At 33.4% G+C, this 23,457-nt stretch overlaps 1 protein-coding gene across 13 annotated transcripts in view; it reads left to right on the forward strand.

The window, feature by feature from the left end:
• Positions 1–23,457, forward strand: part of CDC42BPA (CDC42 binding protein kinase alpha) — a 311,754-nt gene that overhangs the window by 282,011 nt on the left and 6,286 nt on the right. For 8 of the 13 annotated variants that reach the window (XM_079106616.1, XM_079106608.1, XM_079106605.1 and 5 more), the window contains 10 exons: positions 1,342–1,423; positions 3,026–3,242; positions 4,075–4,137; positions 5,277–5,870; positions 7,758–7,855; positions 10,426–10,510; positions 13,635–13,758; positions 14,700–14,817; positions 17,539–17,724; positions 22,577–22,694. In XM_079106616.1, the coding sequence (XP_078962742.1) occupies positions 1,342–1,423; positions 3,026–3,242; positions 4,075–4,137; positions 5,277–5,870; positions 7,758–7,855; positions 10,426–10,510; positions 13,635–13,758; positions 14,700–14,817; positions 17,539–17,724; positions 22,577–22,694 (1,685 nt within the window). The remainder of the gene's footprint in view (positions 1–1,341; positions 1,424–3,025; positions 3,243–4,074; positions 4,138–5,276; positions 5,871–7,757; positions 7,856–10,425; positions 10,511–13,634; positions 13,759–14,699; positions 14,818–17,538; positions 17,725–22,576; positions 22,695–23,457) is intronic. The other 5 variants (XM_079106609.1, XM_079106612.1, XM_079106613.1 and 2 more) reach the window with 1 other exon arrangement.

Below are 23,457 nucleotides of genomic sequence, written 5' to 3' on the forward strand. Positions count from 1 at the left end.
GGAAGTAAGGTGCAGTTCTGGAAGAGTTCGGTTTGAGTGCTGAGTATATAGCAGCCAGATAGGGGCGGGGGATGTGACTCAGTGGTAGAATGCTTACCAGTATGTGTGAGTTACTGAGTTCTATGCCCAACACAGCTGGGAGGAAAAAAAATTGGAGCCAAGTAAAAGCAAATGATGTTTTTGGTCCAAAAGACTTATTTAAAGGGGGGTGAAGAGAGTCTTAAAATATAATGTTTATATCATTACCTAAAGGTGTGTAGTATGATTCTGTGTGAGGATTATAAATGATAAACCAGACAAACTCTTGGAAAATAGTGAATCGGAACACATTTAAGTAAGCCATCTCATCAATATTTCTGGTTTGTTTTTCTAGATTCTTCCCCCGCCCCTTTGAGTGTCCTCAAGTACCTCTTCTCATAACTCCCTAAGGGACCTTATTTGTCCCCATAGCTTCTGCCATCACTTCTACCTTGTTGGATCCCCAGACATAAATCTCCAGCTCAGAAATAGCCATTCATTGCTCAAAACCTACATTTCCTAGCTATGCTTTACACTGGCATTTCACACCTGCATCTCAAACACATTATCTTTTACCTCAGATATAGAATATGAAGGAATTTATGCAAGAAGTATCAGGGAAAATCTGGCAGAACTTGCTAAGGAACTGAATAGAAAACTAGGGAGGGCCAGGTGCAATGGCCCATTCCTATAGTCCCAGTCCCTGCCACTTGGGAGGCAAACGCAAGAAGATTGCGTGTGTCCAGGAGGAGTTCAAGGTCATTTTGGGTAACATAAGTGAAACCCTGTCTCTCTTAAAAAAAAAAAAAAGAAAGAAAAACAAAGAAAAAATACAGTGGGGGGCGGGAAAGAATCAAAGCTAAGATTAAGATGTCAAGGATACAAAATTAAGGAAATCACAAGGAAAAACTTTCTTGGAGGAAATCTCTTGTATATGTTGACGGAAAATAAAATGTCAGATGAGCTAGGTTAGGCAAACATGAGATCTATTATGGGCGGCAAAGGAGTCTCCTGAAGGCCCTGGAGACTTAGCAGGGTTCAAGTGCTAGTTCTGTATGTACACTTGCTGGCCTTGGGTCTTTCAGTAAGCCAGCAAACATTTGTAGCTCTTGTATATTGTGCCTCTGTTAAGTTACACTTGATAAATTACTTTGGGTCTATCTGTTACAATGAGGAAAAATCAGATTTTTTTAAAGTTTCAATTTAGGTGTTTTGTGCATTTAAGCTTTGAAGATTGCTTCATACGTGTTATCTGGTTATGCAATCAAAACTCCACATACACAGCCACATATACTAACTTTTAATGTTTCACTTTTCTTCCAGAGATGAAGAATTTTCTGTTAGTTCAGTCTTGGCCTCTGATGTTATTCATGCAAGTCGAAAAGATATACCCTGTATATTTAGAGTAAGTGTGTACTATAATTTGATCATTGAATTATTTGTCTTTAATCAGTATCTTTTGCCTCTTTATATAAATCATAATCTTACTTAGACTAGAACCAAATCTGATACTCATTGTTATGTTCAGTATCATCTGATAGTTGCATGTATGCCAACTAACTAGGGAAAGACCAATAGAAAACATAAATATATGATTTCTAAAATATGTTTCCTAAAAGATAATATTTTTGAATCCAAATTCAGATTTTAAATAAAGACTCCTTTATGAAAAATGAGATAAATGTGGGGTTTCTCAAGTTTTTTTTTTTAAAGAAGTTTCTCTCTTTAAATATCTTATTTCAAAATCATGCTTACTCATTACTTTGTAACAATTGCCCCAAATCTTAGAAACTTAAACCAGCGACATTTTACTTTCTTTTCATCATCCTGTGAGTCAGATCTCAATTAAGATCACTCACGGGACTGCATTCAATTCTTTTGGAGCTTAGAACACCCAAAATGACCTTGCTCTTACGTCTGTGACCTTGGTGCTGGCTATGGTCTTAGTTCTCTTCATGGACTCTCTGTATGGTCTCTTAAATAATTTGATAGTCTAGCTGAACTCACAGTGGCTGGCTTCTAAGAGAGCAAAAGAAACTGCCAGACCTTATAAGGACTAGACCCCAAACAGGCATAATAACCCTTCTGCATTCTGTTGATCAAAGGAAGTCATGAGGTCACCCTAGATTTAAGGGAAAAGGAAATGAACTCAAGTTGTTAATAATAATAGAAGGATAGAATTCCATAGGAGGGAATTGTTGATAGCCATCTTTCAAGGCTGTATACCACAATGTGATCTTAAAATGGTGAATTAAGACAATAGATATTTTTTAAAGCTGCCCTATTATGTCTGTCTGCATAGTATTTGTCTATGAATTTTATGTCTAAAGAAGGTCAAAGACAATAACCTAGTCTGATCTCTTGGTTTCTAACCTGGTAACTATTTGATTCTCCCCTTAGCCACCAAGAGAACCTATAGAGCCTGCTTATCTATAATTAATAAGTAACAGAATATAAATATTTCCTAGCATTCCTGACTTTTAAAACCAGTATGGTAAAGCACTTAAGAGCATGGACACAGGATCCCAGACCTCTAGCTGTTTGCCCTTGGGGAAATTACTTAATTTTACCTTTATCATGGTTTTATCATGTATAAAATGAGGTTATAATAACAATTTGTATCTCACAAAGATGATAAGAGGTTCAGTTTGTTAATACTTGTAAAGTGTTTAAATCTACCCATTATTTAGTAATTACTCACTAAATGTCAGTTGTTACATGAATATGTGTGATGCATTTTTTATTATGATGTTCTGGTACTTTTATAGCAAGTAAAATGAAAATGATTTTGAATGGTGTCTCCTTTGCCTTGGCATGAATTCTAGTGCTAGAACTAGTTACTCTGATTAGGAATAGCTATACTCTATTAAAGGGATCATTTAATGAATTCTCATTTTACTGATGACTGCTAAGCAAAGTAGTCTTCTCACAAAATTAGCCTACTCATTAAACTAGCATAAACAGTGTCTGTTTTCTAATATCATGAATATTGATTAAATTGTTCTAGGTCACAGCTTCCCAGCTGTCAGCATCCAATAACAAGTGCTCAATCCTGATGCTAGCAGATAGTGAGAATGAGAAGAGTAAGTGGGTGGGAGTGCTGAGTGAATTGCACAAGATTCTGAAGAAAAACAAATTCAGAGACCGATCAGTCTATGTTCCCAAAGAGGCTTATGACAGCACTCTACCCCTCATTAAAACTACCCAGGCAGCTGCAATCATAGGTATGAATTTAAAACATTTATCATGTTATTATAATTGTTTACTGCTCTATCTTGTGAGCTGGGGCTGACTTTCATCTAGGAATCCCCACTGTCCAGCATAATATGTATTATATCATAGACGTTTAGTAAATGTTTATTAAATGAATGACACCTATATGAGATTTTTATTTTTCAATTACACTAAGTGCATTTTCTTCCGAAAAAGTGATATTGCTAATAACTAACTTAGTAATCCATTTTCTACATATATGAATTAGAACAAGTTAATTTCTTAAAGCATAACTTTCACATTTAATACATAAGATACAAATAATACCCTGCTAAGGTTATTGAGAAATTTTTAAAACTTGGTGTATATAACAAATAGAGCTCTGCATTAAAAAACCCTCAGTAAACGGAAGCTTCTGAATCTGGAGATTTAGTGTTGTCACATTCTTACATACATATCTATCTCTTTGGTTACTATCTAGTAAATACTGAAAAGTTTAGTGAGTAGGGTTCAAATACCTGACACAATCTTTTCCTTCCAAAACAATACATTGAACTGGACCTAGTGTACTAACAAACTCAGTTTTTAATTATTTTTCACAATTTAGTCTATAAACATTTACTTCTTTTTATAGATATTGACTGGGTATTTTTAAATGATTTTTCTAATTTAAAAAACTTGATATATTTATTACACTGTAATCTGAAATTTCATAGTGTAAATCATTACTATATTTTGATTATTTGCTTATTTCTATTTTTGCACCACATTTTCTTGTTTTATTCTATTAGCTTTATATGACTTTTACCTAATAAAAATGTTACATATTTGTGTTTTACACAGATCATGAAAGAATAGCTTTAGGAAATGAAGAAGGATTATTTGTTGTGCATGTCACCAAAGATGGTAAGAGAAAACCTAATTCTTTTAGAGTAACTTTAAATCATATGTTAGAAAATTTTTGCTTGAGTCTAAATTCTAAAAAAAGTAGGATTTGCTCTTACATTCTATAAATGAAATTTTCCAGGTACAATTTGATTTCCATAATCCCCCTAATCAAGTGTGTATTATCTTTCTTATGTCATCTTATTTAGCAGTTCTGCTGTATGAACTAATTGTATTTCAAAGGTGGTACATGGAATTTTTTTGAGTTTTCCTAAAATTACTCTATTTTATTATCATAATTAGTCCTTATTGGTAGGATAAATAACAGCTATTAAAATATGTTTATTGGAAGTTCTCCCACCCCCACTGTAGTACAACAGGTTTATTTCTTTTTTGGGGAGGAGGGGTTTACCAGATATTGAACCCAGGAGTGCTTTACCACTGAGCTTTATCCCCAATGCCCTTGCCCCTGGCTTTTTAAAATTTTATTTATTTATTTATTTATTTATTTATTTATTTATTTATTTATTTATTTATTTATTTAGAGATAGAATCTTACTAAATTGCTAAGGCTAGCCTTGGACTTATGATCCTTCTGCCTTAGCCTCCCAAGACAATGGGATTACAAGCATGGACCACCATATCTGACCAACAGTTTTTTTCCTATAGAGAAATTAAATGCTGGGTGAAATAGAAACCAATTTAATTTGATATTTATAAATATAATATTCTAAGTTTTAACTTTATATCAAGTTATATCATGAGAAAATAATTCATTTAAATGTCATTGATTTGTTACCCATAGAAATGCTTTCAGAGTACTATGAGTTACTCAGCTACCCAGTTTTTTAAAATAGCAACACCACAGTAAAATTTCCTAGAGTTTAGTACCAGTAAAAAGGTTTTCTTGAAAACTAGCATGCTTTCACTTAAGAACTCTGCCTTGACTGTCAGAGATCTGTGCTAAATTTGATGTCTTCTATAGGTAAGTTAAATGATCTTATGGTGGGCTTAAATATCTTTTTCTCTGTAATTTCTGATCTCTTATTCTATGTGTACCTTTCCCTCTTTAAATAAAATTGACTTATATCCTTTTGAGAATAATTGGAATGGTTAATAAAACTATTTTGCATTTGATTTGTTATTATTTCTGCATGTAGAAATTATCAGAGTTGGTGACAATAAGAAGATTCATCAGATTGAACTTATTCCAAATGATCAGCTTGTTGCTGTGATCTCAGGACGAAATCGTCATGTACGACTTTTTCCTATGTCAGCTTTGGATGGTCGAGAGACAGATTTTTACAAGTTGGCAGAAACTAAAGGGTGTCAAACAATAACTTCTGGAAAGGTGCGCCATGGAGCTCTTACATGCCTGTGTGTGGCTATGAAAAGGCAGGTTCTCTGTTACGAACTATTTCAGAGCAAGACGCGTCACAGAAAATTTAAGGAAATTCAAGTCCCATATAATGTACAGTGGATGGCAATCTTCAGCGAACAACTCTGTGTGGGATTCCAGTCAGGATTTCTAAGATACCCCTTGAATGGAGAAGGAAGTCCATACAGTATGCTCCATTCAAATGACCACACACTGTCATTTATTGCACATCAACCAATGGATGCTATCTGCGCAGTTGAGATCTCCAGTAAAGAATACCTGCTGTGTTTTAACAGCATTGGGATATACACTGACTGCCAGGGCCGAAGATCTAGACAACAGGAATTGATGTGGCCAGCAAATCCTTCCTCTTGTTGTAAGATTCTTTCTTATGGCTGTCTTTTTATCTTCCTGTCTCCTTCCTTTCTTTTTCCTTCTACTTCATCTAAATGTAGACAATGTTAATAATGGGGTTTTTTAAAATCATTTTGAAAGTTTTCCGTAGTATTAATTAATTGTTTGTGTAAAATAACCATGTATAGTTAGGCCTAGGCAGATATTGTCAACATTAACATGCCCATAATGAAAACTAATCTTTCTATGGAATATTTTACTGAGATGGAATTTTTTTATTTTGTATTATTATATTTTTGAATAACCCTAACTAGCTGTCTTCATTGTCCCCCAAAATACAGTGCTCATAAATATCAGTAACTTATAGGACTTATTCTTGAGAAATAATTACTAAGCAAATTATTTAGTTAGGTAAAGGCAAAATGTGATAACTTTAAGAAGTATTATTTAGTTTTATGTTTATCTAAATGGGCAGATATTTAAAATTGCCTATTTCACTTTCAAGAAATATTAAATTATTATATACTTTTATTGTTGAATAATAATTTATTTATTACTGAATACATGCCATTTCACTGTATGAAATAGTGAAGTAGTCTGCCCTCTCAAAGGACAGAGTGCAGTAGAAAAGACTCATGGCACAACAAGTAGTTGCAGTAGAAAACAAGTGCTCTGATACTGGAGTTGAGAATTCAATAGAAGCATGTAGTAGTAGTATCTAACCCGAATTCTTTTGTTTGCAATGGAAAATTCTTGAGCATGTTTGAATGCTAAAAGGAAAAAGCCACTAGGGGAACCACTTGGAAAAGGTTGACAATCTGGGAAATACAGAAAACAGAGTCAGATCCTGAAGAAGGCCAATGAGGATGAATTCAGAACACAGGTAGAAGACTTACTAAGAACAGGAGTGAAACCCCTCCCATTGTAATGTTAAGACAGAAATAAGAAGGAATGATGGGAATGAATCAATCAGTTCTAAAGGTTCTATATAGGATTTAGAAAGATCATTAAGAAAAATTAGGAAACCTAGATTAAAAGAATAATAACAACAACAACAACAACAAAAAACCTCTGATCCTACCCACTTAGATTTAATTTGTGGCCCAAAGTGGTGGTGCGGGGGGAGGGTGCCAGGGATTATACATCAGATTTAACTATTTTTAATGTATTTCTCCTGGACATCAGATTCAACTACTTTGAATGTTTTATTTCTTTTGATATATGTACTCTCTTATTTATAACTTAATATATAGAATGAATACTGTTTGTAACTGAGTCAGATAGTTCAGAATATCTTAATATGAAGTAATATCTGACTTTTATTTATACCTTTGCCTGTAATGCAGTAGATAGCCTTAGTTTACATAAATAATTTAATCTCTTTGCTCTATTGCCATTTATTAATATTCTTCCAAGAAATATTTATTGAATATCTACACTGTTCATGTAATTGTGCTCAGGTGCTTAATCATACATTCACAATTGAGACTAGAACACTTACCTGAAGATTTCTCTACTTTGTAATAAGTTTGTTTCACTGTTAATAATTTAACTACGTTAAGGGTCAGATGCTTTTAACATGTAATGAAATTGCTTTGTTGGGCAGGATGTTAACAGAATTCTTCTGTAATAAAGGGTTCTCTTACAATTTATGTTTTGTTTACTTCAAAAATGTTTTGAGGGCTGGGGAGATAGCTCAGCTGGTAGAGTGCTTGCCTTACAAGCACAAGGCCCTGAGTTCGATCCCCAGTACCACAAAAAAAAAATGTTTTGATGTGGTTCTTATATAGTAACAAGAGGCTTTTGGTGGGATTCTACTCTACAGTTATTTAGGACAGAACTTTCAAAATTATTTGGGCTTAATAGTTTAAAATAATCAGCAGTCTGTCCCTTCCTTTCCTTCTCCCAGGTTACAATGCACCATATCTATCAGTGTATAGTGAAAATGCAGTTGATATCTTTGATGTGAATTCCATGGAATGGATTCAGACTCTTCCTCTCAAAAAGGTAATTTGACATTAAAATATGATCTGAGCAGGCTAATTTATGATAGGTAGTTCAACTTCATACTATTCATATTACATTTAATTTCTCTATATAAAGTCTGATTGTTATCTTGATGAACAACTTGATAACAAAAAGTCTTTTATCTTCTACTTTGGCATTAAGGAGCTCCAAAGGAGTATATGATTATTATGAATCATAATTCTTTTTCACATAATGGTATGCAGTGTTTAATCCTGTGAAGACAGATTTCATGGGTAGGGAAATAGTTAAACTTGGAACCAAAACTGCTTAGTTGAATCATGATATAGAAATAGAAGTGTGGGGTTGGAAAGATAGCTCAGTTGGTTGAATGCTTGCCTTGCAAGCACAAGGCCCTGGGTTCAATCCCCAGCACTGCCAAAAAAGAAAAAAAATTAGAAATAGAAGTGTTATCGGCTGGGGTGGTGGCTCAGGGACAGAGTGCTCACTTAGCAAGCAGGGAGGGCCTGGGTTTGATCTTCAGCATCACATAAAAATAAATAAATAAAATAAAGGTATGGTGTCCATCTACAACTAAAATTTTTTTTTAAAAATTAGAAGTGTTACTAATACATATTACTAATTAAACAATATTTTCCCTTAATATTCCTGTTTCCATAACATAAAATTTTTACAATTATAGAACTACTGTTCTGCAAACACAAAAAGTACTATTTTTGTATAAATATATATGGTATATGTAGAATGTATATCATTGATCAAGTGACAGTTTAGAGGACTAGGTAAAACAAAGTTAGCCAAGATCACATTTTGTAATGTGCCCAATTGTAAACCACGTCGGCAGTGAGAAAAAAATTCTTGTAAATATTGCCACAACAATATTTAAAGCAACTACAATGTGGTCCTCTATTTTATAAATTTTGGCTGACTCTAATCAGTTTTCTGGGGGGGGGGGGGTTCTTGTAATTTGCAATATGTATGTCACCTTTATGAAGCATATTAATAAGCTGATCACTTGTCCTATTCGACACCCCAGCCTTCCCCTGAGAAAGTCACTATCCTGAATGTTGTGCTTATTGTCCCTGAGCTTTCCTTAAAATACAGACTTTTGCCCATTTAAATATTCTTAAACAATATATTATTTAGTTTTTCTTGGTTTTGAGATTTATCACAATATTGGAATATATTGTCACTTTCTACCTTTGTTTAACTCATTTACTGTTTTTCCAAGATCCATACACGTTGCTACCTGTACTATATAGTTCATTGTGTAAAACAGCCTATTCAGTGAATATATCATTCTCTGATTAACAGACATTTTAATTATTTCCTAGCTTTTTGCTATTGTGAATGTTGCTGTATATCATCTGGTGTAGACATGCAAGAGTTTAAGTCATATGCTTAGGAATGAAATTGATGAGAGTCTTACCCACATCTTCTCTAATACCTGTTGTTAGTATTCATGGTTTTGTAAATGGTTATAAAATGGTATCTCATTGGAATATTAGTTTGCATGTCCCCAGTTAACTGTGTGGTTGGGAGTCTTTTCTATATCCATTCATAATTCATATTTCTTCTTTGAAATGCCTGGTCATGTTTTTTGCTCCTTTTTTTCTATTGGTTTTGCCACCTTGTTAATTTATTCTACTTCTTTATGTAATATAGATCCTGGGTTAGTAATGCATGGGGTAAATCTTTTCATTTGTGATTTACGGTTGTATTTTCCAGAACAGAAGTTACTGCTTACTAATTTTACTGTAGTTAAATGTACTTTCCTTTTCTTTAGGTTTGTCTTTTTTCTTCTCAAAAAACTTTACTACCTTCAGTTATATAATATATAATAATATATATAACCTTAGGTTATATCTTAAAGATATAACGTTTGTTTCCCTCCACATGTTTTGAAGCATTGCCTATTACATAGTCTTTAGTCCATTTATAATTGATTTTTTGTATGTAGTATGAAGTAAGGATTCAGATTTATTTGTTTCATATAATCAGTTGCTCCATTGCTATTTATTGACAGTCCTTTTTCCAGTCATCTGCACTTTCATCTCCATCATATGTAGACCAAGTGTTTGATAAGAGATCATAAAGCAAATATTGATATCTTCTTTTCTAAAAAAAAAATTTTGTTTTTAGTTGCAGATGGACACAGTACCTTTATTTTATTTATTTATGTGGTGCTGAGGATCGAACCCAGTGCCTCACTCATACAAAGCAAGCGCTCTACCACTGAGCTACAACCCCGGCTCTTGATATGTTCTTATTGTAATAATTTGGTCACTAATGGCTTTAAAAAGTCAAACTTAAGGTTTAAATATATTTCTACTTCATTTTATTTATTTGTCTGAGATATTCTTTCTTTAAAATGTTGTCATTATAAGTTTGATTGTTCAAATTAGATGATATTATGTCTTTCCAGTCAGAACTATTATTAGCTTTTCTTTTTATTTTTTTCCTGAGAAAACTCTATTTTGAAGTATATAAATAAAAGTTCCTAATAATATATGCTTTATATACAGGCCAGAAGTTTTATGATATAATTTATAAAAGTTTTATTGAAATACTTTATTTTTTTATTATTTTAGGTTCGACCTTTAAACAGTGAAGGATCTTTAAATCTTTTAGGACTGGAGACAGTTAGATTGATATATTTCAAAAATAAGATGGCAGGTAAGAAAATACAACATTAAAAGTATAGCTTCAATGGAAATATTATTTTTCTGCTGACTGCCCGAGGTCATATGAATAATGAGTGCTATAGTCCAGATTTAAAATCTTACATATCTTCCTCTAGAGTGTATGATCTTGGCCACAAACTCCATTAATATATCAAGACAAACTACTGGACAAAAGTGATTTTATTTAAACTTTCATAGCTAAACTTACAAAGTATTTCAGTCTGACGTGCCTTGTTATTTTTCTAGGGCATACCTAGGTAAGTAAAGAAAGTGTAACTGAATGTACTTCTGCACTTAGAATACCATAGAACTTAAACAAAAAGTTCGAGATACTAAAATTAAGGACAGTCATCCAGAATTTCATCTGGGGACTTCAGGAACCCATCTCTTGCCATTGCAAAGGGCTTAGCACTTCTAAAGTGCTGAAGACAACTTAGAAAAAAGAGGAAAGTCATAAGAGTGCCTAGAATCAGGAGAGAGAGCAGGAACCCTGGGGTTAACAGACAAGAGATCAGCATTTGGTCAGTGACCAAAGTAGTAAATAAGCTAAGATTGTCACATCTATGATTACATAGCACATAAGTAAAATGCCAGAGACTGTATATATAGAATTAAATGTTGTTTGCTATTATTTTGAGCCCAGTTAAAATCTCACTTTTAACAAATATTGTGCTTTTTTTCTATATAATAAAATCATTCTTATGTCAACAATAAATTTCTTCCTAACAGGAATTCATAAATCTCTGCTCTTTTATGGTAGAACTATTTAATAAAGATGTACTTAATGATTTATTGTGCATTTAAAGTAATATTTGAATTGACAAATGTAAGTAAGAACAGTGGCCTCAAGAAAACATTAAAATGGTTATACCTGTTATCTGTAGGTAATGAGATCATATTCTTAATGGTTTCTGCCCCTCATATTTCTTCAATAATTTTTTATGTTCTGAAAAAGAAATGCATCAAAAGTTAATTTTTATTACTTTTTTTTTTTTGTTTTGATTTTAAGTAGTGAAATGCTTTATTGTTTGCCTTCTGGTTCAGTGCTTTGTTGACTAACTAGCTGTCTGTGTTGGAATGGTATACCTATATGGTATGATTTGATAAAAGGGCATTCAGATTTTAGGCATGATTCCCATCCAGTTTGATTTACCATGAGACTAATGAAATTTAAGTTTCAGGCTTCCAAGACCCTATACTTAATATTGTGTTCTATTTCTTAGAGGCATTTCACATATTTGTGTAAAATTGGATCCACTCTGTTCTCACTTTGTGTGACCATGCTGGTCATTAAATTTCTCCATACCCGTGTTGTATCCATAGGACGAAACCTAAACCTATTCTAACTTGTCTTTTCCCATTCTTTCATTGTTCTATTTCAGGCTAGGAGTGGAGGTAGAACTTGGAAAAAGGAGATCTGACAGAATTTCAATATAGTTGTCTTATTCTTTAAGAAAGGAAGGAAATCCCATTTCCAAGAGGTTCTTTCTTTTTTTTTGTATCTTGCTTTCTCCTCCTGCAGGAGGTCCCAAATGCTCCTTCAGCCTTCTGGCTGTCCCACGTCTCCTGTCACTACCATAATTCCTCCATAATTCCTCCTGCTTTTCCCTCCTAATTCTCATATTCTAGAATTATAACCTACATTCTCAGCTACTTTAAAAAGTCTATCCTTTTAATGTTTTATGTTGAGAAAATGATCTGATTAAGCAACATTTTTATACTACAAGGAATGTATTGCTTTGGTGGTAATTGTCTATTTTGACTTGCCTTACAGGCCTTTTTTGCCCTATTTCAACCTTTTTCTTCTTGCTTCACCTTTACAGTTTTAAAAACTTATAAAGATGGACTTTTATCCTTTTTCTTTATCTTATTTAGATAATGGCACACCCTGCCATGTTATATGGATAACAATTGTGTTTATTTCTTAAAGTATGTTTCATAAAACCCAGCAGGTTTTTATAGTCCCTGGTTGACAGTTGTTTCCTTCTAGATGTTGAAACTGAAATGGGAAAAGATGGTCACTGGGTTGCTAGGGGTATACAATTAAATAGCATCCACCTTCAAGATCAGAAGATTAGAATAGTGACAGATCCTTACCCTTCATAAAGGAGGGTAATGGGAACACAGTCCTTTCCTTATTCCACATCTCACAGATTAAATCTTACAAAGGAAATTTTTATTATGTAAAAATAATTTTAATTATTTACATGAATAGTTTGCTATTTATGCCTGATTACACATTAACAGTAGCATCTTTTGGAGGCTGGGGATATAGTTCAGTGGTATAAATCTTGCCTACCATGCATGAGATTCTGAGTTCCATCCCTATCACTGCACACCAATTCAAATAAAAACCACAAAATCCCACAATAGCAATTTTTTTTAATATCCTAAGCCCCTAAAACCACAGATAGTTGGGGGTGAGAGAAAATAATATAGAAATATTAGGGGTGAATTGGCTGGTAAAAGGGACAGGACCTCAAGGCAATTACTGTTTTCTTCTAGCAAAATTTTATCATTCTTATGTTTATAATGAAATAGAATTGAAAATGTATTTTGCAAGCTATGTTTAATTTCAGCATATATGCATACATATATATATGTGGGTGTGTGTGTGTGTATAAATTTTTATTTTGATGATACAAGGAATTGATCCCAGGAGTTTTCTGCCTCTGAGCTAGATCCCCACATTTTGTTTTGTTATATTTTATATATAATATTTACATAATACTACATAAAAATAAGCATATATCTTTTTATATGTCCTATTGAAAATTATTGCTGCCAGGTGTGGTGTTCCATGCCTGTAATCCCAGCAACTCGGAAACTGAGGCAGAAAAAGCCTAAGTTCAGGGCCAGCCTGGGCAACGTAGCAAGACTGTCTTGAGATTTTTTTTAAAAAAATTTTTAAAGGACTGGGGATCTAACCCAGTAGTAGAGTATTCCTGGTTCAATTTCCAGTATCATACACACAATTGTTGCTTATTTACTGTGATTATCAGTACATGGCTTTTAAAAATCAGAATTACATATACTTGTATAATTGTGCTACCATGGAGATGAACGGATAAAACACAATTTAGCAATTTAAACAGCACCATTTTTTTTAAAAACAGAAGGGGATGAACTGGTGGTTCCTGAAACATCAGATAATAGTCGGAAACAAATGGTTAGAAATATGAACAACAAAAGGCGTTACTCCTTCAGAGTCCCAGAAGAAGAAAGAATGCAACAGAGGAGGTAGATATATAATTTGTACTTATTGCCCATCTATGCTTCTAGCATCTGAGGGACTGTCTTCTGATAATACTATATTTGATTTGGAAAGTAATTTGATTTCTGAAAATCTATCATTCATCTGTGATAGAAAAACTGCAAGACTAGGAATATGCTCGGTGGTGAGTGCTTGCCTAGCATGTGCAGGGCCTTGGATTTAATCCCGAGCCCACAAAAGGAATTTAAGGGAAAAAAAAAAAAAGACCCTAACTGTCATCATGAATATAAACTCTCAGTATCATTTTAATTAATGATCTTAAAGTTATGAGAATACACTGAATTAAATGCCATAGTTTGATCCTCTTAGGTAGGTTTATGAAAGAGTAATCATTTGAGGAATGTGTACCTTTCTACCATACAAGCATAAATCTTATCTGTGCATATAGTAAACTTGTATATGTTTAAGAAATCCAGATTGTTTTCATGAGCAAACAAATATGCTTGTAGCAATTTCAGCTACATTTAGAAACATTTCTAAAGTGTTATCAATTATTTTAAAAGACACCTAAAATGGTTAGCATTATCTGTAAAAGTCCAGCAGAAGTTCTTTGATATCTAAATATGAATAGACCTTTTTGGGCTGGATCTGTAGCTTAGTAGTAGAGCACTTGCCTATCATGAGCAAGGCCCCTGGTTTGAATCCCCAGTACTAAAAATATAAAATAAATAAAAGGACTCTCCCTCTTTTCCTACTCTAAATCATAGGATCTTTTATTTAAAATTAAAAACAAAACATTTTAAGGAATTGAATTATTAATTGAATCTATTGTTATTCTAATTATATCCTTACTAATATATTTCAGCCATTTTATTTTTATAAAGACATAAAAATAAAATATGCATTTTTTCTTACCTAGATTTGTTAATTAAAAAATGTCTATATGGTTGGATTTTTTTTCTTATAGGGAGATGCTTCGAGATCCAGAGATGAGAAATAAATTAATTTCTAACCCAACTAATTTTAACCACATAGCCCACATGGGTCCTGGAGATGGAATACAGATCCTAAAAGACCTGCCAATGGTAAGAGAAATGAAGAGTGAGTGTTAATATGAATGGGGTGATAAGTAAGTAGGAGATACGTGGGGGAAAATACATATATATCAGCTTAAATATATAGACAGATTTCACAGGATATATTAATATTATGAGAAAATGATTCTCTTATTATATCAATATGTTAAGGTGCATGATGATATATATAACTTATGAGATAAGCATAAATTTAGATATCTGTCAAATAACAAATAAATCAAGTTCTTATTTAGTTATAGAACTAAATACCCTAGAAATTTCTATACCCTAGAAATTTTATATCAAAGTATTTGACTACTCCTTTACTTTTTCTGCCCTCACCCTTCTACCACTTAAAGTAAAATCTATATTTTACTTTTTATTTCAATTTTTTTTTTAACTAAGCAAAACAAGTCAGGTAACATTTTCTAAAGATAATTCACTCCATAGTACATGATTATTGGTACTGACTACTGATTCTAATTAGACCTCTTGATTTTCAGGGTATGTGATCACCTGATTCTGTTCATCCGTGACCACCTTGTTGGTTCTTTTAGGCATTAACACAAGTGACTTTTTGCCCTCCCTATTCAATCTAGTTTTTAATACTCCTTCAAGTTCTTTAATTTTTTTTTCCATGTAAGAGCTTTTTTTCAGGACAAAAAGTTGGTGTAAATTTTTGAAGCCTGTTTCTTGACCTATACATAGTATGCATCAAAGATTTTATGTGTTTTAATTCTTGTTCTTCACAGTTATACCTTATTTTCATATGAATTTTCTCATTCATTACCAAAAGCCATCTGAGCTGAGACTTTTGATTGACATCCTTTCAATCACCTAACATATTTCTTGGGCACATATTATGTTTCTGGGACTATGCTTATTTGGGGGCAGACTCTAGTAAACCATAATAATTTGCATGTGTTGGAATAATAATAATATGCATGCCTGTATCTTTATACATTTGTGTCTGTTGAAAAGCTTGTGATCTTTTTATGTATTCTCAGATTTTAATATGTTCTTTTCACTGAAATGGAACTATGAAAATTTCCAAAAAACAGAGATGAATTACATTCAGCTATTAACATATAAGAACTTTCAAGTACCAAAGCCAGGTTACTATCAATGCAAAGAATATGTGACCCAGACATTTTTATGTTTCAAGTTATTCAAATCAGTATTGCTTTCCTATGAAATATTTATGATCTTAGAAAGTTTGTTAAATGTCTTTGAAGCTTAATTGTTTCTTTCATACCAAATGATCCTGAAATAGAATTATCTTATAAATATGGAAGGGACAGTAAGGCTATGGTCATTTTATTTTCTTATTTCCTGTATCAGATGTGAACCTTTCACTTGGAACTTAACCAAGACCATTCCTAAAATTATTAATAAAGATAAAACATCTAGTTCAATGACCTCTTTAGATTTTAAGAAGTAATTTTGCTTCTTTGATTAGGAATGTAGCTTAGTGGTAGAACATTTGCCAAGTATTCATGAAGCCCTGAATTCCATCCCTAGCACCAGTACTCCTCCAAAAGTAATTCTGCTTCTTAAAGTCAAAGTTACATGTGTATCAATCAGTAGTTTTTGGTTTTATATTGAAAACAACCTTAAAAAAATACTGATTTTCCTCATGTCTCAAAAGTAAAAACAGTATCTTATATAGAATCATTTATTTTAAACGTAGATAATTCCTGAGCTCTTTTTAAAAGCAAGTCATATCAACTCATGAGAACACAAATGCTATGTTAGATTCAGTCAGCATTCTCTCCAACATGTCTCTCTCTGCCTCTAATAAAGTGATTGTGTTTTTTCTTTTTAGTATTACATTATTTCATTAAAAAAAAAAATATGCCTGAACATTGAAGGGAAGATTTTACCCTTGTTAAAGACAAATTATTTTGGGGGGTGTCTAAATGGAGATAAGCTTGGTAGACTTACAGGTAAACCAATAATATACTAATATCCTATAGTTACCCACCATTTTTGTTACAGAGAAATAAGATCAGTAAAAACGAACACATATTAAAACTTTATGAGCACAGTACCAGGAAATGGTTTTAAATCCCCCCCTCTGCCACCCCAGTACTGGCTTTGAACCCAGGGGTGCTCAATCACTGAGCCTTATTCCCAACTCTTTTTATTTTTTATTTTGAGACAGAGTCTCACTAAGTTGCTTAGAGCCTTGCTAAATGGCTGAGGCTGGCTCTGAGGTCACGATCCTACTAATGTCCCGAATTGCTGGGATTACAGGCATGTACTTCCATGCCCAGTAAATGGTTTTAGATTCTAAAGAAACAATTTTGAATGAGTTCAGTTAAAAACTGTTGTAGATTCTCTTGTCCTTCCTTTAAGCATTTCTTGCCTTTTCTGTCTTTACTGTTTTTGGTAATATCTGTCATATTTTACTTGTATCACATAAAAAAATACTGAACTAAACTCTGAAAGTCTTGCATTTCTAAAAGTTCAATTTCTACTCATTTAACAATAGTAATTTTAAAATTTTTAGGAAAATGATCTTTTGCAAATCAGCTATTTAAATAATTGCAAAAGTATTACAAAAATTTAACTTTCTAAGACCTAAAAGTATTTCATTAAGGATTCAATTCTGATGTAAGATATTACTACATTTTTAATATATGCATGTTATCCGAAATGTCACATCAGCTGCTGAATCCATTTTCATCACCTTATCACCTTTTTTCTTCTTTCTGTTGTTTTTGATAGCCAGGTTTCCCTTATCCATCCCCTCATCATCACTCCGGTCTGATCTCCTCTCCGATCAACTTTGAGCACATCTATCACATGACTGTTAATTCTGCTGAAAAATTTCTCTCTCCTGATTCCATAAACCCTGAATATTCCCCGTCTCTACGCTCTGTCCCTGGTACACCAAGCTTTATGACTCTGAGGGTATGAACAGCTGAGTTAGGTGTTAACTTGTACTAACCATGTATGGATTTCCTGTTGCCTGGCCTAATAAATAACATCACCAAGGTGGTACCACTTTGTGGAATATTTTCCTTTGGCCTATTTCTCTTCTGCCATACTTCTCTTACTTTTTTTCTTCCTCCTGTATTGATCTTATTCTTCTTCCTCCTGTTCTACTTTGTTTCTTCTGAGGAAAAAGATGGAGAAATAGGGAGAGTTTCATTTTTATTTTTGAAATGATACTGAGCTTTATCTGTCAGGAGAATTTCCTATCATGGATATTTTCTATTACAGATACCACTATAAAAAGTAGCCTTAAGTATACTTTTATTCTGTTCAAACAAACAGAAAAAGGTCTTCTTAAATTTTTGATGAGCTATAGTTTGTTATCCTGTAACCAGTTCAATTTGGAGAAGTTTTTATAATTGATGAATTAAAGTCTCAGCCGAGCCTGTCTACAGACTTCTATCTATAATAAAACCCTTGTGAAAAAGCTTAAAAATCTCCAAAGGAAAATTATAATATTATTAATAAGTAGCAGGAAAAAATCCAAAAATGAAGTAAATTTTTATACAACTTTAGGTTGCTGATAGGCATTTAATTCTAACCAGGATCCAAGATAAGAAAAGTTAACCAAAGAGAGAGAAAAATAATCATGCTACTCTCTGTCCCTTCCATTCAGCCCTATGTCTTTGTTACCAGTGACTTTGCAGTGAGATGAAAAGTGGCTACTAAGCTTAATGTCTGTATTTTTATCAAGTAATGTATGCTTATGCTGACTTTAAGTACAGTTAGTTTTACAGATAATAAAATATTTGGATTGTATCATGCAGTCATTTCCCATAATGTCCCCAGCTTAGAAAAATGGCAGCATTGACTTTTTAAGCATTGACTTTTATATATAGCAATTTTCCAATAAGAAAATTAGCTATGGGGGTAAAAAGTTTAATTTTTGTTTGTATTGTAAAATTATTCAAAGTTATATATTAACTTGTCATTAACATTATGTTATAATGTCATTTAAGTGTTTGATAAAATTATTCATGATAAAATAAGCTTTGATTTGCTTGTTAACAGGTTTGAGGGAGTAGATTCCAGTGGAATGCTATACAAATTAATCAAGAACTTCTCATCTTAAGTTAGTCTCTGAGTAGAAGTTTTACCCTGATCATAAGCATGTTTGTAATTAAAAGACAAAGATAGGTTTCTTATCATTGTATAGTGAAGTTTATTTAATTTTAATTGACTGAATGATAAGCTGGGCTTTTTTTAACAAAACATTTTTCTATGTATTATTCTTTTATTATTTAAACATTCAGTGTTACCAAGTGGCTGATGGATTTTATAAACTTAATCTTCACCATTATTCTAGGTTAGGCTTATTTTATAACAAAGGACACCAAAGTGTCTTAAGGTTCATAGAGGAGACAGTAACAAAATATACAGCTGGGGGCTGATACTCCCATCTCTTTTGAGCTTTACTTGGCTACATTTTGTACATGTTGCTTACATCTTATAGGACAACTCTTTCCTGTATATGCAAATGTTGAATTGCTAACATTGACTCTTATCAGTTCTATATATTTTCTTTCTTGGATTTGACAAAAAGGTAAAACCATTTGCTTTAAACAAATAGCATACTAAGAATTACATGGACTTTGCAAATTTATTATGTGAAACAAAATGGCAATGGTAGAATTTGGGGCTTGCTAGCCAGCCATACAAGAACTATGTATATTTCTTCAAAATGTGTGATTTAGAGTTTTATCAAGTGGTATTTTACTTATTTTTTTGACTGCCAGCTTTGGCCCTACTCCAGTTGTTTGCCATAACTTTCTCTCAGGTTTTTCAAGGTGCTTATAGGAAAGCTCAGTACTACATACTCATTCAGAGCCATATCCTGTCTTTGGGATCTCACAATTACATGGAAATTGAGGTTCCTGTTTTAGACTTTTACTATAACCAAAAATGTTTTTTAGCCTCATCACTACATTTCTTTATTACTTTTTTATTTAACTCAAAAGGCTCAAGTATTTGTGCTCATTTCATTACATTCTATGTTGAATCGTTTGACCTGTGCCATATTATAGCAAAGAAGATAATCATCTTTTGTTAAGTGTTAACATATGAATCAGATTATTTGAAGAACTGCCATCATTTTTAGTCACATGATTTCCACCCCCCAAAAAAAATATTGTTCTGTCCAAATGATACAAATAAAATGTACTTTGTATCTTTAAAGCTCACATACATTCCTACACCCACATATACTTCTAACATTAAACCACTGTTAACTAGAACACTGTTTTCTATAGGAAGAATCATAATTTAAAATTCATGAATTATATTACCAGCCAAATTAATCCTAGTACTTGTAGTGGAAAATTGGGATTGTAGATATAATCCAGTTGTTTATTCAGTAAATCTTTTCAGTGCCTGTTTTAAATACTGAAGTTCAATATGGTCATAATTGTAGTTAGGGTAAGAAATGACAAGATGACTAGAGGAATGAAGCTAGAAACAGCCATGAACTACATGCTTCCTAAACAACCAGGTCAAACTAGACCATCACCCCAATAAAGATGAAGTCCCCAAGAGGGTGAGTTTGAATTAGGGGATGCCTTCCAGTAGTGTTCCCCTTGTTTTCTCTGCTTAAAGGGCAGGTGTGAGGACAATCAGTGAAATACGTAAAATGCAGTTTAAGAGTTAGGCCTTTTGATGAAACTTTTAAAGCAGTCAGGTAAGATAGATTTCTATTAGCATTGAACAAGTCCTGAAGAAACCTAACATTACCACAAACAGTATAAAACTCTCTGATGTGATTTCTTCTTTATGCTACCAAAAGAAAGTAATATTTCCTGAGCCCTACTTGCTTAAAAAAGATTTATTGATTTTGAAATTATAAAATGAGGCAGACAATTATAACATTTTTAAATATACTAGTTACTTTTGTGTTCTGCATTTGGGAAAAAATTACAGTGAGGTCAACTTTTTTCAAAAACTGCATTAGAATAAAAGATGGACCAGAAACACCAAATTCTTAAATAGTGTCTGGTGAGTGCACAGGAGACTTTTTTTGTCTCTTATGATTTCATTATTAGCCATACATTTCCAATCCATGAATGTTACTTTTATGATTAGGAAAAAAGCAAATGGTTTTAATGAACTAATTAGTTAGTATTTAGAGAGCTACCAGTTAATAAATATATTTTCCAGTCACTTTTTGTTTATGTTAGTGACTTTGATCATTGTGTAATGTTCTGAGTGTAGAATTGATAACCAGAAGTAAAGTGAACCTGTTGCAGCACATGAAGAGAGCCATCTCCTCTCAGAGGAAAGTAGCATATTTGATTCCATTGGCTTCACTTAACAAATTGATCCTTCGGAAAAATCACAGAATTTGAATTTTTTACTACTTTTTAATGTGAAATTTCATTGCATTTTAGAGTTGCAGTCTTGCCTAATGTGTGTAAAATTTGTGATTGCCCCCTTCTAGCAGAATCACTATTTTGATATGACTAACGGGTACTTAAGAGTGGTAATGCAGATGGCCATTTAAGGTTACTAGTAGAGCAGAAGAAGGAACAACACATAATGGAACTGGGCCTTGCAGGAGCTTTCCTAGGACCAGTAAAATCACTGTCATTCTTAGAAAATGATATAGGTGTGAACCCCAATATGGTTGAGGAAACTGAGGCTCAGGGTTGAGTCACCCTGAAGTCTGCTGCCAGTGGGCTGTATAGCACAGGTGTAAGTACAGTCTGTTTCATTCCTGAACCTGTACTCATCAACCTCCAAGCTGCCTCTGTCTTAACCTCTTGCAATCAACCAGTAGAGAGGGGAATCTGACTAAAAGAAGACTAATAAAGAATAGATTAATTTTCTTTATATAAATATATAGACACACACACATATATCTTTTTGCCAATTATAAGAAATCTAGACTCTTTGCATCAAAAATGCTTGCAAGAGTTGGAGAATATGTCCACAAATGGAGAAAGCATTATGAATGGTAAAAGAGATATATGGTATAACATGGTATATATAGTTTGCCTGCTCTAGGATTTGTGAAGAATATTGAAATATTTTCCCTTCTTCTGACCACTGGTCATCCCCAACATCCTTTCCTTCTAGTCTGAAAGGGTTGGGGCCAACAGGGAGTTATTCACACTGACATTTTCTAGCTGCAGGGTCTCACCAGGGTTGCAGGTTTGTTATATCATCATCTATTATCTTCCTTTCTCCCTCCCTCCCTCCCTCCCTCCCTCCCTCCCCCCCCCCTTCCTTCCTTCCTTCCTTCCTTCCTTCCTTCCTTCCATCCATCTCTCTGACTCAACAGAGGTGACTTAGGGTGTGAACATATGAATGACACGTTCAGTATCAGGTTAATAGAGCATTTTCTTGACAAGATTATAATTTTAATTGACTTTCCTCCAAATGGATTTATTTGACTACTTAGTGTTCCTAAGCAAATAAAAATCTCATTCATAATCAAAGTTTTGTTTCAGTTATTTGCAAATGTCCATGTAATTCTATACTTCACTATCATATCTAACCATATAACATTTACTTACCATTTTCACAACCAAAAATATTATTTATTAATAAGTATTTCAGTAAGGATAAGTACTTAGCCCTGATTGGTGTGAAATTTATTTCACATTAGAACTTAATTACTTTTGTGGGTGGGAGGGATTATGGAATCTCCTGTTTCTTACTTTGTATCATTCTGTCAAGATCTTTTTATTTCTTGATAATTAGATTGAAAAGTACACATCTCTGCAGAAACTGAGTTTCTTCCTGGCTGAAGAATGTACCTTTGTTTTATTTTTAGAACCCTCGTCCTCAGGAAAGCCGGACAGTATTCAGTGGTTCAGTCAGTATTCCATCCATCACCAAATCCCGCCCTGAGCCAGGTCGTTCCATGAGTGCTAGCAGCGGCCTGTCAGCAAGTAAGTGGCCCAGGCTATGGGCAGGTGCTCTATGGCCAGGTAGCCCCCAGGGCTGCCTCCTGTCCTGCAGTTTCAGCAAGTGACATGCTCTCACTTCCTCATTCTCAATGTGTTCTACAGAGGTAACTATGTCTCAGATCCTGCTTAGTGGACACAAGTGCAATTATTTAAAAAAAAAAAAAAAAAAAAAAGTCCTGGAATCTTAGAACATACAGGCCATCTGGGAGACAGGCAAATAGGACCACAAATTGTGGTAACTCTCTGCAGAAAATGGCACAGTAATAGAGAATTAACAAGGTATAGCTGTCAGGGAAGAATTCATACTTAGAATAATTAGGAAAAATCACATCACTTGCTACAGGTGGGGCTGTTAATTAACTGAAAGAAGGCCAGTATGGCTACATGGTAATATGGGGAGTGACAAAAAATAGGGGAGAGAGGTGGACAAACGCCAGATGGGCAGACTTGGAGACCATGTAAGAAATGTTTTATCTTAACTAAAATGTGGTGAGAAGCCTTTGGAGAATTATAAGTATGGGAGAAACTTCATGCAGTTTACTTTTCTAATAATGACACTAACTGCCAAGAAGAGAAGGGATTCAAGGCAGGCAAGAGTGGAAACCAGCAGCCAGATAGCAAGCAGATTCTTAGATGGTCTAGATGGAAGCTGAGGAGTTTTAGAGTACTGCAGAACAGAGGAGAAAAGAATGGGGAGAAGGAGAAAAATGGATTCTCTAGACATATTTTCAGAGGTAGAAACAAT

The sequence above is a fragment of the Sciurus vulgaris genome (genome assembly GCF_902686455.1).
Source record: "Sciurus vulgaris genome assembly, chromosome: 12".
NCBI classification, from domain to species: domain Eukaryota; kingdom Metazoa; phylum Chordata; class Mammalia; order Rodentia; family Sciuridae; genus Sciurus; species Sciurus vulgaris.